Below are 14,588 nucleotides of genomic sequence, written 5' to 3' on the forward strand. Positions count from 1 at the left end.
GGGAAGACGGTTTCAGTGACTGGGGTCCCAGTGCAAATGATGGGACAGGCCGATTACTCACACAGCAGATTAGCTACATCCCTTGGCCTCCTCGTGGACACTTTACTGCTCACTACCACCTCTCCTAAATGTGGAGAAGGAAGAGGGGCCACCTGTCACCTTGACAGGTCCCCTCCCCCACACCAGCCCATCCGGCCCAACAGAACCGCAGGGAGGGAGCCAGGGAAGCACATCCGGGCCCTGCCTCTGGGCCCGACTGAGCACGGCACTTGCTGATGAAGGGAAGGGTCTGAAAACACCCTCACAGCACATGTGATGCTCTGGGAGACACTCCTCACAGATGCTGTGAACCGATGCGCTTCCTGTGTCATTGGAGTTTTCGCATAGACCAGGCCACGGCAGGACTTTCCTAAGTTAACGCAGACGTCGGCACCTGTAAACCTGGACAGACAGTGGGTTATCCCCCCACACCGGCCCCGAAGTCCGGGTCAGCTCGTCCAACCAGTGACGCCAGGGCTCTGAAGATTAAAGGTAAGGTGTCCACAACTAGTATTAAGAATCACCTGGTTTAATTAAAAAGAAAGTTAAAAACATTTCGAAAACAAGGTCTGCTCTGATAATTTTATGCGTTTTGAAAAAGAATCCTTTTAATAAGCGGCTATAAAACTTACTAGTGCAACATCAAAAGTTACAAAATCTGTTTCTGACCGCACTGCATCCATCCCTTACGTGGGGCTCTCCGGGAAGGGGCAGCGGAGGCTCCGGAAGAAGGGGTTCCACTAACGGCAATAACCCGGCCACAGCAGCTCGCCTCCCTTCCCTGCATCTGACAGGAAACAGCCCCGCTCCTTCCAAGGAAAAGGTGCTGAGCCGTAATTACCACTAACCCTTAGACACGAGTGACGCGCCTTACGCGGGGACGTAAGAACGGAAGGACCCCCCGTTCTCCAGACACACAAACCACACGAGGGGCCGGCGGTGACAGCGACCTGGGCCAACAGATCGGAGGTCGCCGGTGTCCGGAGCGTGTGGTCTCCCCGGACGACGCCGAGTGCTGGGACCCGATGCTGCGCCATGTGTTTCCCACTAAGGGGAGCGGGACCCAGACCATCGCACCCCCGCACGGCACAGGTGGCCCTGCCCCACACACATCTCACACGGGGGGAGGTGAGTCGCCACCGCGCCGCTTACAATTACGCCTTCCTTGCACCAGAACCAACCAGAAACCCCTGAGGAAACGTGTCCTCTGACGTCCGCTCCCTGTCACGCACCCGTGCGGTCAATTTTACCGACAGTGAAGGCACAGAGATGACGCGGCAGAAACGAGTTTTCCGGGGTCGAGCCCTGGGGGAGCCCCCTTCTCCATTTATTAGGAACAGTGGGTCCGACAGCCGTTACTTGTTTTTGCTGAGGGTCCTCTGCTTCTCTGCGTGCTCCACGATCTTCTCCTCCACGTGGAGGCCCTTCCGCCTGCGCACTGCGTTCATGTACTTCCGGGCCTGGTTCTCCGAGTCCGCCTTCTCCCCGAAGTGCAGGTACTCCTCCTCCGTGGTCGGCACCCAGAAGGGGTCGCTGGGGATGACCTTGTAAAAGAAGGCAACAGAACATGCGGGGTTAGGCAGGTACACGCGCGTCCCCAGCGCCGCGCCACACGGCATGTGCTGAAGAAGAGAAGCGAAGCGGGGAGCAGTTACGCGTGGAGGGGCCACGATGCACTCGAGGGAAACCGGAGGGAGGGACGAATGGAAGCAGGCCTGACAGAACCCCAGACACGTGTGATGCTTTCCCTGCAGAGACGTCACGTACCACTAAGGGAGAAGGAAGCCTATTAATTTTGAGTGACATAAAAGGCCCTCCGTTCAGCAGAACAGACTGGGTTTCAGTGTCTTTCATTAAATCTGCTTCTGTGCCCAGAGAAGACCAGCACGCTGAACCCATTCTCCACTACTGTGAGCCTCGCTCCAAACTCCGGCGGGCGCCTGGTGAGCGGGCCCGGCTGGACTGCGCGCCCGCCCTGGGCCACAGGCAACACAGCAGCCTCCTCTCCCTGGGGCCCTGGCCCCGGCCCACCCACTGCTCTGCTGGGAGGAGGACACATCCAGGGGAAGGTGTGCTGAGAACTGTCTCTCTCTGAGGCTGCTCTTGAGGGGAAGGGGGAAGGGCAGAGCTTGGGGAAGGAAAAGCAGCTGAGAAAGCATCAGTCTGGAAGCCAGACTGGGCAAGGGGCTTAGCCCCCTGAGATGACAAGCACCCAAGTCCTAAAGTCCCAGGAGGAGGTGAACCTGGACTTGGATACAAACTGTCCTGAGGGCCGTCACCAAGGGAGTGACTTCCAGGACAGGAGAGAAGACTCCAGGAGCCCACCGCTCTGCCTCCTCCCAGGGTCCCCACAGAGTCTGGCTGGCGGGTGGGAGCAGAGCAAACAGCCTTGACTAGCCTGGCCTCTTCTTCTATGGAAGCAAGCTGCCCGCACGAAGCCCGTGCCAGCTCCGTCCACTGCTGCTCTGCCGAAGGGGCGGGCTGACAAGGCCCCCTGAACTCAAGGTCATCCGGGTGCTTTCCCACAGCGCCCGCCCTCTGCAGGCCCCACCCAAGGCCCAGGAGGTCAGCCTGCCCAACGCCCCCGGCTGGTTGGAGCTGTGGATTCCTGCTCCAAACAAGGGCCCCCTCTGGGCCCTCCACCAGGCTCCGACGCCCTCTTCTCCCATCACGGCGGGCCTCTGCTGTGGCTGTGCCACAGGCAGATACAAGTGACTATTTGTCTTTGACAGCACGCATCCTTCCTGTTTGCTTGGGAGATGTATGCGGCATGAACGAACGGCTGCATGCCTGCCTTAGTTGCAGAAAGCTCTGCCTTTTATTAAAAATGGGCGTTCTCCCCCCCTCTTCCTGACTGCCTGACACCCGCACAAGCAGACAGATTGTACACCTCCCAGAACAATCGAAAAGGCGGCAGAGCAGAGGGTGGTACCGCTCATCCAGCTGGCCCCCCACCCTGCTCAGGGGAGGTGCGGGTGCTGAGGGCTGGCGAGCCTGGGGGCCGCCGTGGCTGGAGACAGGCAGTGTGTGAGGACCCCTGATGCCGGGAGGGACCGCACGGTGCCAGACTGGACTGGGCCAGACCGGCCACTTGATGGTGAAGAGCGGCGAGGCCCTGGGGGGCATCATGCGGGGCTGCGTCCCTCTCGTCCTCCCCACCGGGCAGGCGCAGAAGCCCTCTCCTCCAAGGGGGAGGGAGAGGAGGAGGAAGGCCAGCGGGGCAGCCACCTGGGCAGCCGTCCACAAAGGCAGGCCGTCCCCTCACAGACCGGTTTTAAGCTGCTCACCAGCACCCTCCCCTGACCAGCTGGCTGACAGACTGAGCACAGAAATAACGCAGCTACATTTTCTCAGCGTGTCTGAGCGGCAGTGGTGAATAAATGTTTAGCCCTGTTAGGAAAGTGACACATTTTATAAAAAGAAATAAACGAGGTGCTGGTTGAGAGACAGCAGGCTCAGACTATCCGATTTAAGACCAGAGTCCCTGGTTCAAAGACACGAGACCCTGGGGTTTCAGAAAGGACCCAGTTTTGTCTGGGCCTCTGGCAGGCGCTTCCGGCGTTTGCCCCGTTTTCCCCCCTCATTGGCTCCAGCTGCCCAGGGGGCTCTCCGAGACCGGCTGGAGCCTGCCTCTCCCCACGGTCCTCTGCCTGCCCCCCAGCGCGCTCTGTTTTCGCCTCCCGACTCCTGCATCTGTGTGGACGGCATGAAGCCTCCTGACTTGACACGCCAAACACACGCCCGGGACAGGGAGACAGAGCAACCCCTGACCCCATCACGCTCAGCTGGAGTTTCCTGAGCAACGTGCCCACGAGGTGGCCCCGGAGGTTACCCAGGTTGTGCTACACACAGAAAGGGCCCCGGAGGCTGCGGAGCAGAGCTTGCCGACAGTTTGGAGGAAAAGGCTCTTTTTCTCCAAACTGGCTCAGCCAGGATTCACCCGGCGACCGTGGGTTGCCGCTTTGCAACCCCACAGCCTGACTCGGACGCCAGGTCCTGATCCACCCGAAGGAAGGCGCCCAAGTGCTAGCTGCTGCCCTGGGCATGAAGAGAAGAGTAGAAAAGAAAAGAAAAGGGCCCAGAGGCATTTCTACCAAAACTGTGGCCGCCAGTCGGTGGGAGACACCACGTGGAAAACTGCCGCCCCCGGCCCCGGGCGGACTCCGGCCCGGCGCTCCCGGTGCTGTCCCGACTGAACAGAGACCGCGGGCTGTGCCGACACGCGTGTGGAACCGCACTGGTCGACGGTGTTTTTCCCTGTGCCTGTTACTAGCTGCCCCTACCCTGCCCCCTCCCTCTTCACAGAAGGGTAAGACTCAGAAGGAGAGATTATGATACTGCTGACTTCAAAGGTTTTCCTCGTGGAAAATGCCTGTAATTTTATTTTCTCTATTTTTCTGAGACACTCTCTCTCAAAAGCTCTTGATTGTAAATTATATGGTATGGTAGAATACAAATGGGAAAAAGGGCCCGGGAGTGAGAAGCCAGATCTCAACAACTGTGTTATTTCTAAACCTAACTATGGGAGGGGGGAACCATAACAGCCAAAAAAATACCAGATTAATGACATTTAATTATAATGTAGCTTTCAAGACTTCCAGAGAGGGGTGCTTTTGGGGACGGGGCCGTGACAGGTGCCAAGGGGACGACGGAAGGGTGGCAGGAACTGCAGCCAACTTTTCTCAGCTACATTTTTCTCTAAAGTTATTAGGAGACAGATTTTTAGTGAAAAGTGGTAACTGAACCAGAAACTATTTTCTTTAAAAAAAAAAAAAAACTATCCTGTATGTGAGATTAATTTTTTTTTTACCTGTATTTACTTTTTTCATTTTGAGGGGGAAGGGAGACTGAAAAACCACGATGGTTTTCCCATGAACAAAAACTGCCTATTTGGTAAAAACAACTTGTTGTTTTTAAACCGGACGTCCCCAAACATCCACTCCCTTGTCCTCTGGTAAAAGGGATGTCAGGTGGACCACCAGGCCATCCAGGCTCAGGGTGGCGGGAGCGGGCGAAGTAGGCGCGCTCTCTCTCTCTGTGAACGGGTGGAGAGCGAGTATTTTAGAACACAGGCATGCGCACGGTCTCCGTCACAAGCACCCAACTCTGCCTGGAAGGAGCCACGGAAAATATGTAAATGAACGGGTAAGGCTACTTTCCAGCACATTTCATTTCCCAAAACAGGTGATGGGGCAGCCGGCTGACCCCTGATCTCGTTACGGGCCACGCTGTCCAGCCTCCGTCTCAGATGGGGCCCGAGCCGTGCAGCTGCAGCATTGGCTCTGGGCACTGGGATGAGGCGAAGTGCCCAGTGCGACATCCGGTCCGAGTCCTTAAAGGGACAGGGTGTGCCCTCCTCTCACCGTTCCCCGTCCTTGCTGGCTGGAGGGCAGATGTGGCGGTGGGGGGCGAGGGCCCCTCTGGACCGTTGGTACAAGCCAAGGGCTGAGAAAGGCAGCAAGACAGGTCGAGCCGGGCTCTGCTCCCCGCGTTTCCCAAGCCACGCTTCTCTCGCGTCTTGTTCGGAGACGAGACTGACTGCAACACGCGGGGTGTTTTAGCAAACAGCAGAACACGTGGGTTCAGATACACCCCTCTCCCGGTAACGATGCCTCCCCCATTCCTACTGCTGGTATAAGGTGAGTGCCATGGACCAAAACCAGAGAGCTAGACGTTTAAGTAAGTGGGAAATTACCACCCATACTCTTGGGATTAACAAGTCATTTAAATATTTTGGAACTACTGTTTTCCACATCATGAAATACAGCAACGAGAGCTATTCGGATACAAATCAGTAAAACCATCAAGTCTCTAGATGTCATTGCTGCTGGTTCTGTGACGTGCTGGGAATGTGACTTCCCTTCCAGGAAAACCAGTCACCACTGAATGTCCCGCACCAACCGCACGGGAGACCATGGGAGACCATGTGAACCTGCCCAGTTAAAACGAAACCTTCCCCGTCCCAAGTCAGGTTTTCTGGCACCACGGTCTGTACTTTGCCTGCTCACTTGACCTCAGCACTCCCTTTAAAGGCAAAGTTCTCTTTTCATTATTCCCACCCCCCTTGACTATCTAAATCGAAACGTTCATCCAAAGTGTTCTGGAGACCAAGACCGACCTGGCTGAAGAAAGTGACAGGAGTGGAAATAGCTCAGCGCTGAGCCTAACCCACAAGTTTTGCTTCCATGGAGTTTAAGACAGAAACCCTGGGTTACTTGTGAGAGGACAAGTGCGAGGCCACAGTGCTGAGAGCGACCAAAACGCCGGGGGCACTGCCTCTGAGTGCCGGCAAGGAGACACCTGCACACCAGGGCGGGGTTCGGTTACACGCCACAGAGCTCTACCTCAGGGGCGGAAGGCACTCAGGGAGGCTCCTCGATGTGTCAAAGTGAGTGATGAAATCAGCATTTGAACCCAGAACTCTCCCACACCAACACTAGCCCTCCCCGCGCTGACAGAACGTGAAGTCACTGAGACCACCTGTAAACGGTCACAGTAAAAGCTGCTTCCTCCCAGCTTCCCAGCTCCATCCTGTCACTTAACAATTCTACTCCTGACTGCAGGCTTTGCCTCCAAACGTCACCGCTTCTGCGCTGCCCCGCTGCCTCCCTCCCACAGCCCGCTCCCAAGCCCTCCTCCTGCCACCCCGGCCAGCTGCCACCTCTCTTCCCAAACCCTCCTTATTATCCCCCCTCCAGCTAAAAACGACGAATTTGCCATGCTTTCTCCTCTCCCCAGCACTGTGGATTGGGGAAGTTTTCTTTTTTGATTGTGTATAAGGTTCCCTTCTAAAAGCTAGAAGTCCTTTTCCTCGGAGAAAAAGTTCCTTACATTTTCGCTTTCAAGAAGGGGACTTTCTTTTAAAAATCTACAATATACCGTGGGTAAATTTTACACCAAATAAAGGCAGTAGGGGTGTGTGTGTTCCATAAGCCACCTGTAATGTGAGGCTCCCCCAACCTGGAGGAATAAAGACCATCGGCCTCCTCCCCGCCCACTACGGGGGCGGGGCCACGGGGGGCGGGGCCATCGGAAGGCCAATGGCCTGGGGGTTCTGTCTGTTACCCCTGGCGCCCTCTGCAGGCAGCACAGCCGCAGACGAGAAGGAAGGGATGGGGGTCGGGGCCTTACCTCCCAGTGGCTGAACACCAGCTGCGGGCTGGCCAGGCCGCTCGTCCTCTTCCTGATCTCGTCCGCGAAGCCGAAGCTCTCGGCCACGGGCAGCACGGCCTTGATGATGAACACGTCTGTGCCCTCCTTCATCTCCTCCTGCAGCACGCGGCCTTCTCTCTTCGACAGCACAGCGTAGACCCGACCTGCAACCCAGAGACCTCTGAGTCCGCTGAGCCACACAAGGTCGCCCGCGTTCCCCTCAACCACTTGCTGGCGTGCGGCAACTCGGCTCCCGACAACTGTGGTTTCCGAGGGCGCGGAGATATTCTGAGTGTGCACTTAATAAGTAACGCATGACAACTACAGGGAAACCAGAAACACAAGACAGCAGAAAGCGAAGTCGCCCCGAAATACGTTATCCAAAGATGATCCCCCCAACACAGCATGAGAAACAGGGCCTTCAAAGGCCCTTCTGACGCTCTTTCCCCCACGAGCGTCTCTGGGTGTGAAATCCAATGAGGTACAGGTGACTGGGCTTTGTAAATAGTAAGACACCTTAAAATTATAAGAAGCTAGTAAAGCCAACGCCACAACGGCATTTTTACACTAAAAATTAAAACCACACATATATAAGTGCTTGATAGTAAAAAATAAACAAACCCGGCAATATTTAAGTGGCACAAGGATAAGAGTTTTATTCCCTGAGCGCTGATGGTCTTCGGAATGATGAGGAATCACCGCCTGGTAAGATTCCAGCCGCCACGCCGCCAGACCCCCAGGAAGCTCTCCTGGCTGACACTGCTTTGCCTCCAAACACTAAGCGCCTTCCACTCGGGAGGGGGCATCTGGAGTGGGTGGCTGCCTCTGGGAGCTCAGAAAGAGGCTCCTTCCGACCAGTGAGTCTGGTGGAGATAAACTGAAAACCACAGACAATAGTGAGCAACTCCTGGTGGCCAGCAGAAACTCTCCTTAAAGGTCCTTTCCATAGAAAGCTTAGAAACATTCACCTTCATCACGTAAGACCCACCAACGTGGTTTCCTTAACAAATGTTCACGTGAGCCGCTCAGCAGAGTGGAGAGTGATCTCTGACTCCCACGGGGGAGACCTGGGCTGGCTCCTCCCCCCTCAGCGATGTGACGATGTCATCTGCCGCCCACCTTCACTCATATACTTTTAGAGTGGGCGCTGCGGACTTCCAAACCTCGGTCCCCAACTCGGGTTCCGCCTGGGTGGCCGTGGTTAGGACACGGGGCAACGAAGGGCAGGAAACCCTGCTGTTGTAAGGACTTAAGAATTAAAAGCCACTGATCAGCAGCACCTCTTCCAACAGTCCTCCAACCTCAGTAACCTTCCCTGGGTGTCTGACCAACAGGGTACCTTTACTTCAGGGATGCTTTACGGCCTGACTTCTCCCTGAGAGCATTCCTTGAGCCCTGTGCTGTACTCCAAGCAAACTCTCCCCTCAGAGGGCCAGTTCCGGTCTCATTTGTGTGGTTTAAGGGGCAGATATCATGCAGGGACTCCGGAGGCCATTTCTGAGCGAGGCGCTTCCTCCGCCCTCCTACCCACCATTCACGATGACTGCGGGGCCATTCCACCCCGGAGCCCCACAGCCTCGTCCACCCAGCAGGTCTCGGAGAGAACACATTCTCTAGGCATAGGGTGAGTCCACTTCCCCTTTCTAAACAGTCATTCCCCCGCCATTCACAGACATCTCAGTGACAGCATCACGGAGCAGTGGGTTAGGAGGGGACGTCCCGGCCAACAATTCTACCACGGTGGTCGTCTGAAGTCTGCTTGTGGGTTTCTGCAACTGGCTTCCTCCCAGGCCAGCCCATTCCATTTCTAGATGGCAGCCCCGACTGGGACGCAATTCTTAAGCCCCAAATCTGTTCCTCTGAAGTTTCTAACCACTAGCGCTCAGATCAGCGCTGAAGCTGCCAGACGACAGCTCTCCAGCCTTCTCTCCTCCGGGCTCCACACCCCCGTCTTCCTGTGACACGGCCCTGCCTTCCAGCTCCACCCTGACCTCTTTCCTACTCAAACTGCTATGATGTATGTACCTCCAGCTTGAAATGTGGTCCCCAGAAGTGAAATCCGTACTTTAGGTAGTCTGAAAATCCCTGAGACAAGCAGAACCACTATTATCTTTATCGGTCATCTTTTTTGCCTACTGTAACAGCCAATATGTGCAAATGAGTAAATTTTATTTACTCTGCTACCAAAGGAAAGTTTTAAAGTGCTTCACAGAAGTAAATACCAAACATCAGTGTGTGTGGCGAGGGGTGGGGGGAGCAAGAGTGATGACCTCGGGGCAATGGGCCGTGAGAGGTGGGCCGGAGGCCTCCAGCTCTTCCCCTGCCTTCACGGGTCAGGCCAGCAGGCTTGGATGGATAATTGACATTGAAACGAAATGTAATTAGTCATGTAATTTCGAGCTATTCAGTTTTAATTGCACTAAAACTAAATGCTAAAAGTGGGGCATAGCGACGGGTCACTGAACAAAGGAAAACAGCCACAAACACGCCTGGTTCTCGTGAGGGAGCCCCTGGCCTGGGCGCACTGAGGGACCCGCTAACCCGCCACACTGTCACTGAGAACTTAATGTAGCCGTATCAACGAGGACTCGGACCATGCGGCCCCTTCGCCTGGGCATCTGTCTACCCCATCACACCTCAGGCCTCTGTCTAGTCACGCACTCAGAGAGGGGTCACTATCTGCCCCGAAGCCACAGGTAAGAGACATCCACCAAGGAGTTAACCCACTGAAGCAGTCTGGACGCAGCCTGCTCCCTGGAAAGGCCTCAGCCTGCACCGAAGGCGCACTGGGCCCTGGCGGTTAAGGCACGACCTCGGCTCCCGGGGCTGCCAGACCCAACGGCACCCAGAGCAGTAACTGTCCCACAGGTAAAACCCAGGTTGGCTGCTCGCCGCCCACAGGCCACACGAGGCTTCTCCACTCTGGGCTCGAGGGCTCTTCAACCGGGAACACACTCAGCCCCAGGCTCCAGCCAAATCCTCTGCATCATTTTAAGCCGGTTCAAAGATGACCTGCTCCACAAAGTCCCCTGTGATGCCCCAAGACCAGAACCACCTCTGCGTCACCTGGGCCTCGCCGGCCCCGACATGTTCTCTTATGACATTACAGACTCTGCACATACCGTCTCCGTCCTCTACAGGCAGGTCCTACAGTTTCCAGAATGAAAAGTCTGAAGTTAGGAGTTTCCCCCCCAGAATTTGGGAAAGTAAACAGCTGCTCGCGGCCACGTTTTCTCTAGCAGTAAACAAACAGGAAACAATGGGAGTTTGCGATCTGGGGGATGACAGGAAGCAAATTACAGCGGATCAAACTGATGGGTAAGGATGCAGAGATCAAAGTAAACATTAGGAACACTAAGCAGCCAAACAGAAGCATGCTTAGGAAGTAAATAATAAATGTAAAAAGCAAAACACTGAACTGCTTCTACCGTAAGGTTATAGCTACACAAAAGGTACTCACGCAGACAAAAACTGTGAAAGAAAACGGAAAACGATAGGTGAGCTTCGGAGAGGGAAGCTTTTTCGTTCACCTCGTGGTTTCTGTTGCTGTTGGCAACACAAGGAAACCAGTGGCACTTCTTACTCCTATAAACCCAGCCACACTGCCCCCTCTCCTGGGGACACAGTGTGAGGGGACTGCTAGACGGAGCAGGCGCCGGCAGCAGGACGCAGACGGGAGACAAGGTGCGCTGCAGGCTCGACGGGCAGCGCGGGCTGGCTGTGACGGCGCTCACCAACCCAGTCACGTCTGCAGGGTGTCGGCAGGTCCCCCAACCTGGGACGACGTCCTGGGGGAAGAGACAGTGTCCTGCTCACGGCCGTGCGTCCTTACTTTGGAATCGGCAACTCGGAGATTCAGGAGAAGGGGCAGCAGAGTCGAAGCGGACACGGAGCAGGCAGGGCGGGAAATGCTCCGGCAGGATCAGGGTGCCAGGGGAGGACGCAGATTCAACCAGGCGCAAGCTCGCCCGCGTGAGGACGCGGACTTCCGGTTGGTTCAACCAGCCGAGTGTCCCCGCTGAGAGAGGAGATGCTGGGAGGCAGTTCTCAGAACACCAGTGAGGACCGACGTGGCTCTAAGCTCAACAGCAGTCTTCACTGGTGCGGCCTAAAGACGGCCGACCGAACACCGCGCTGCCGACCTCAAAATGATCTGTCCATCTAAGCTTATTTCAAGGCACCATCACTTTCAACATCTACTCTGTTTTGAATGTAGCTCATTTCAATTTCCCATAAAAGTTCTCTGGAAAGCCATTATTTATTCAGTAAATTGAAGACTGTTTTACTTTCTAGTTGTTTCACATCATTAAACTTTGCCGCCTTAACTCATGTCTCGAAGCAGGAATCACGCTTCACACCGTGTTCACATGCATAGCTCAATATATTTTTTGCTGAAATGAATTATGAAATACTGGTAAAATGTAAAAAGAACCCCAACTGCAGAGTAAGAGTAGATTTTAAAAAGCAAACAGCGACACTTACTAAGAATGGTTGTAATACATTAGGGCACACATACATGGTCTGACCATGTAAGGATTTATCCCCGTAAACAGATAGAAGAACTACAATAATCGTAACTGTCATTACAATTTCTAACACTGCCTAACAAAAAAACTTTCTTTTTATAGCATGAAGTTACTGGCAGGGACAATGAAAAGCAAGAATGGAAGAACTTAACGGGTTAGAGGAAACATGAAAAGAGAGGATTCACTCCTAGTCACATGACAAACACAAACCAAGTGTGATGCCCAGTCAAGTGCACTGAAGACGATTTTCATGGGTAAAAACAGTAATTAAACCTACTCTTTAGGGAAGTAGATCTTACAGGTGAAAAAAATCATCTTTTCCATTTTTTTGAAATTTTGAGATCCCAAGAATAAAATTATTATTCCCAAGAATAATAAAGTTATTATTTTCATCCCCACATGAAATTATTTTGAGATAATTATTTTTCTACAACATTTCCCATTTTGACCATAAGCAATTCTATGCATTTATCAAAGGATTTCTTGTTTTCCTCATCTGCGTAGAATATGCTAAGTTCTAAAGAGACTAAGGAAACTCATTTTGCTATATTAAAAAAAGACCTAAACTTTTCTTTATTTGTCTTGTGCCAATTGTTGGAGAATCAGAGCAACTGTCAGCAAAGTCCAAGGTCTTCTTGGAAGACCTCCGAAAACCCAGGTAGGAAGCACGAGGCCTCAGACCCACAGGGGCCCCTCACTCCTTTTTCCAGCTGAAGGAGGGGATTTAGGAAGAAAAAGGGGAACACACGGAGAGAAGCCCTAACTGTTCCCATAGCTCCTGGACCCCAGAGGTTGGTTATCACTACGAGAATTCTTCAAAAGCAATGATTCTGCAGTTCAGCAACAGAGCTTCAAACCAACTCAAAAAAACAAAACAAAACAAAAGGCAGATCCAATCTGAACATAGCTTCTCTGCGAGGCAGTGAGGGTCGAGGTCAGCTGGTCTCGGAGAAGCACAGGAACACGGCTGACCAGAGACGGCGACCCAGAGGCTGTTTACTGACCAATCCAGACCCACACGTTGCCACTGCAAGGGGTCAGAGGGGCCTTGCACAATGGGTTTGTCCCAGGGCAGGGCAGGGCAGGGCAAAGACGTAGCTTGTTCCCGGGAAGAGAGGGCAAGGAGCCCTGAGGGCTAAGGTATGCATCTTCTCCTGGACAGTGCCAGAACGGAGTGTGACAGCCAGGGGAAGAATGTCAGGATGAAGATGAAAGGACAGGATGACAAGTGATATTTCCAGGGTCCCCTATTGAGGGCTGCCTGGTCGCACACAGCGTTCTGGTGATGACTTCTTAATAGAAATGAGAAAACGGACTCCAGGGGCTGACTCAACAGCAACTCAACAGTCTGCTGGCAATTTTAGCCTGGTAAATGCTAGCAGCTGATCTTGGTTTCATGTGTTGACTCGAAAATTGTATTTTCAAAAGCAAATGGCTCGTCCCTCTGAATGGATAACACAGGAGAGATTGCAATTTGGAGAAAAAATATGAGTTCCCATTATCCTGGGAGCTCGAGGGATGAAAGGCCTATGGACCTATGGGGACCCTCCGGGAAGCATCATGCCAAATGCATAAAGAGAAACAAACAAAGCCGTTTTCAGGATAACGAACTCGAATAAAATTCCCTTTGCAGAAACAAGAGTCTACAATGTCAACGCTGAATGACCCTAAAGAGAGAAAAAGGGGGGAGAGATGCTCTCACCTACAACGTGGCAGTCACTCCGAAACAGACCTGCTGGGTCAAGGAAAGTGCCCTGTAGCATCTCCTAACTCATTTTAAGAGGAAACGCACCGTAGATGAGGGAGGGAGATGCCAGCTAAGGGCGGACCACCAGCATGTCTGGGATGATGAAACCAGAATGGCTGGGCCCACCCGGTAACGGTGCTGACCACAGCAAAAAGGGCTTTTTTCATTATCATCCAAACAAAAAGAGACCTACCTACAGCCTGGGGGCGCCGGGGTGACGTGAACAGAGAAGAGCAAGAAAGCAGGGCTGGTTCCCAGGGCCTGTTACCCGTCCCCTCCTCCAGTGCGCAGGGCAAGGACACACGCACAGAGGGGAGATCGGTGGAGGGCTTGAGAGCAAGCGCCTGCCTTCTCACACGACTCTGAGCCCCGGGACCAGAACTACAGCTCGGTCTTAAAGACATTTGACCTTTTGAGAAATTGTGGGCAGCAGAGTGGCTGCCAAACTATAAGCAAAAGGTAAATAAACCCTGAAGGATAAAAACACTGGATTCCATCAGTTGCAGACAAGAATGCCACAAGCTAATTTCCTGCAGAATTTTAAAAAAAACCATAAAAATGTGTGTATATTTAAACGAATGTGAGGAAAACCTTTGGAGATGACATGAACTTTGCAACATAAAATCCTATCAACCTATGCTTATTTCTTCTAATCTGGCTGGTAGGTTTATAAACAAGAAAAGATATATATATATACATATACACACATATGTGCATATATATATATATATATACACACATATATCCTTTTTATCAAAACATTTGATTCATTTGAAACGTTTTCACAAGGACACATGAAGAAAGGAATCAATGTGCTAATATTACAGTTTGGGGACTTTTTTTCTTGGTATAAGAAAAACACCCTTTTTTTTCCCTTTAAAACTTTATAAAAAACTTCCTTCACTATCATTGTAATGTTTACTATATAAAATATATAAGCTAAGAAAGAACTCATTGTATAGCTCCAGTTTACTCATGTACTCTGGTGGGCTACATCATTTTAACCACCAAAATCCGGATTCGGGTTTTTGGAGAACAAAATGGGAACAAGTAACTTATTAAAAAAACAAAAAAGGAGCCTTGGCAGGGTGGGCAGCTGGGTTGGTTAGAGCGCTGTCCCAATC

General features: G+C 52.7%; 1 protein-coding gene across 1 annotated transcript in view; it reads right to left on the bottom strand.

Moving 5' to 3' along the window:
* Positions 1–939: 939 nt before the first annotated feature.
* EFL1 (elongation factor like GTPase 1) overlaps positions 940–14,588 on the bottom strand; it is a 64,629-nt gene continuing 50,980 nt past the window's right edge. Inside the window, exons 19-20 of the mRNA XM_037164223.2 lie at positions 7,171–7,355; positions 940–1,583 (exon numbers count right to left, since the gene is read on the bottom strand). Coding sequence (XP_037020118.2) covers positions 1,395–1,583; positions 7,171–7,355 — 374 coding nt within the window. The 3' untranslated portion in view covers positions 940–1,394. The remainder of the gene's footprint in view (positions 1,584–7,170; positions 7,356–14,588) is intronic.

Source organism: Artibeus jamaicensis, unplaced genomic scaffold (genome assembly GCF_021234435.1).
Source record: "Artibeus jamaicensis isolate MK-2021 breed Jamaican fruit bat unplaced genomic scaffold, CSHL_Jam_final scaffold_612, whole genome shotgun sequence".
Lineage (NCBI taxonomy): Eukaryota > Metazoa > Chordata > Mammalia > Chiroptera > Phyllostomidae > Artibeus > Artibeus jamaicensis.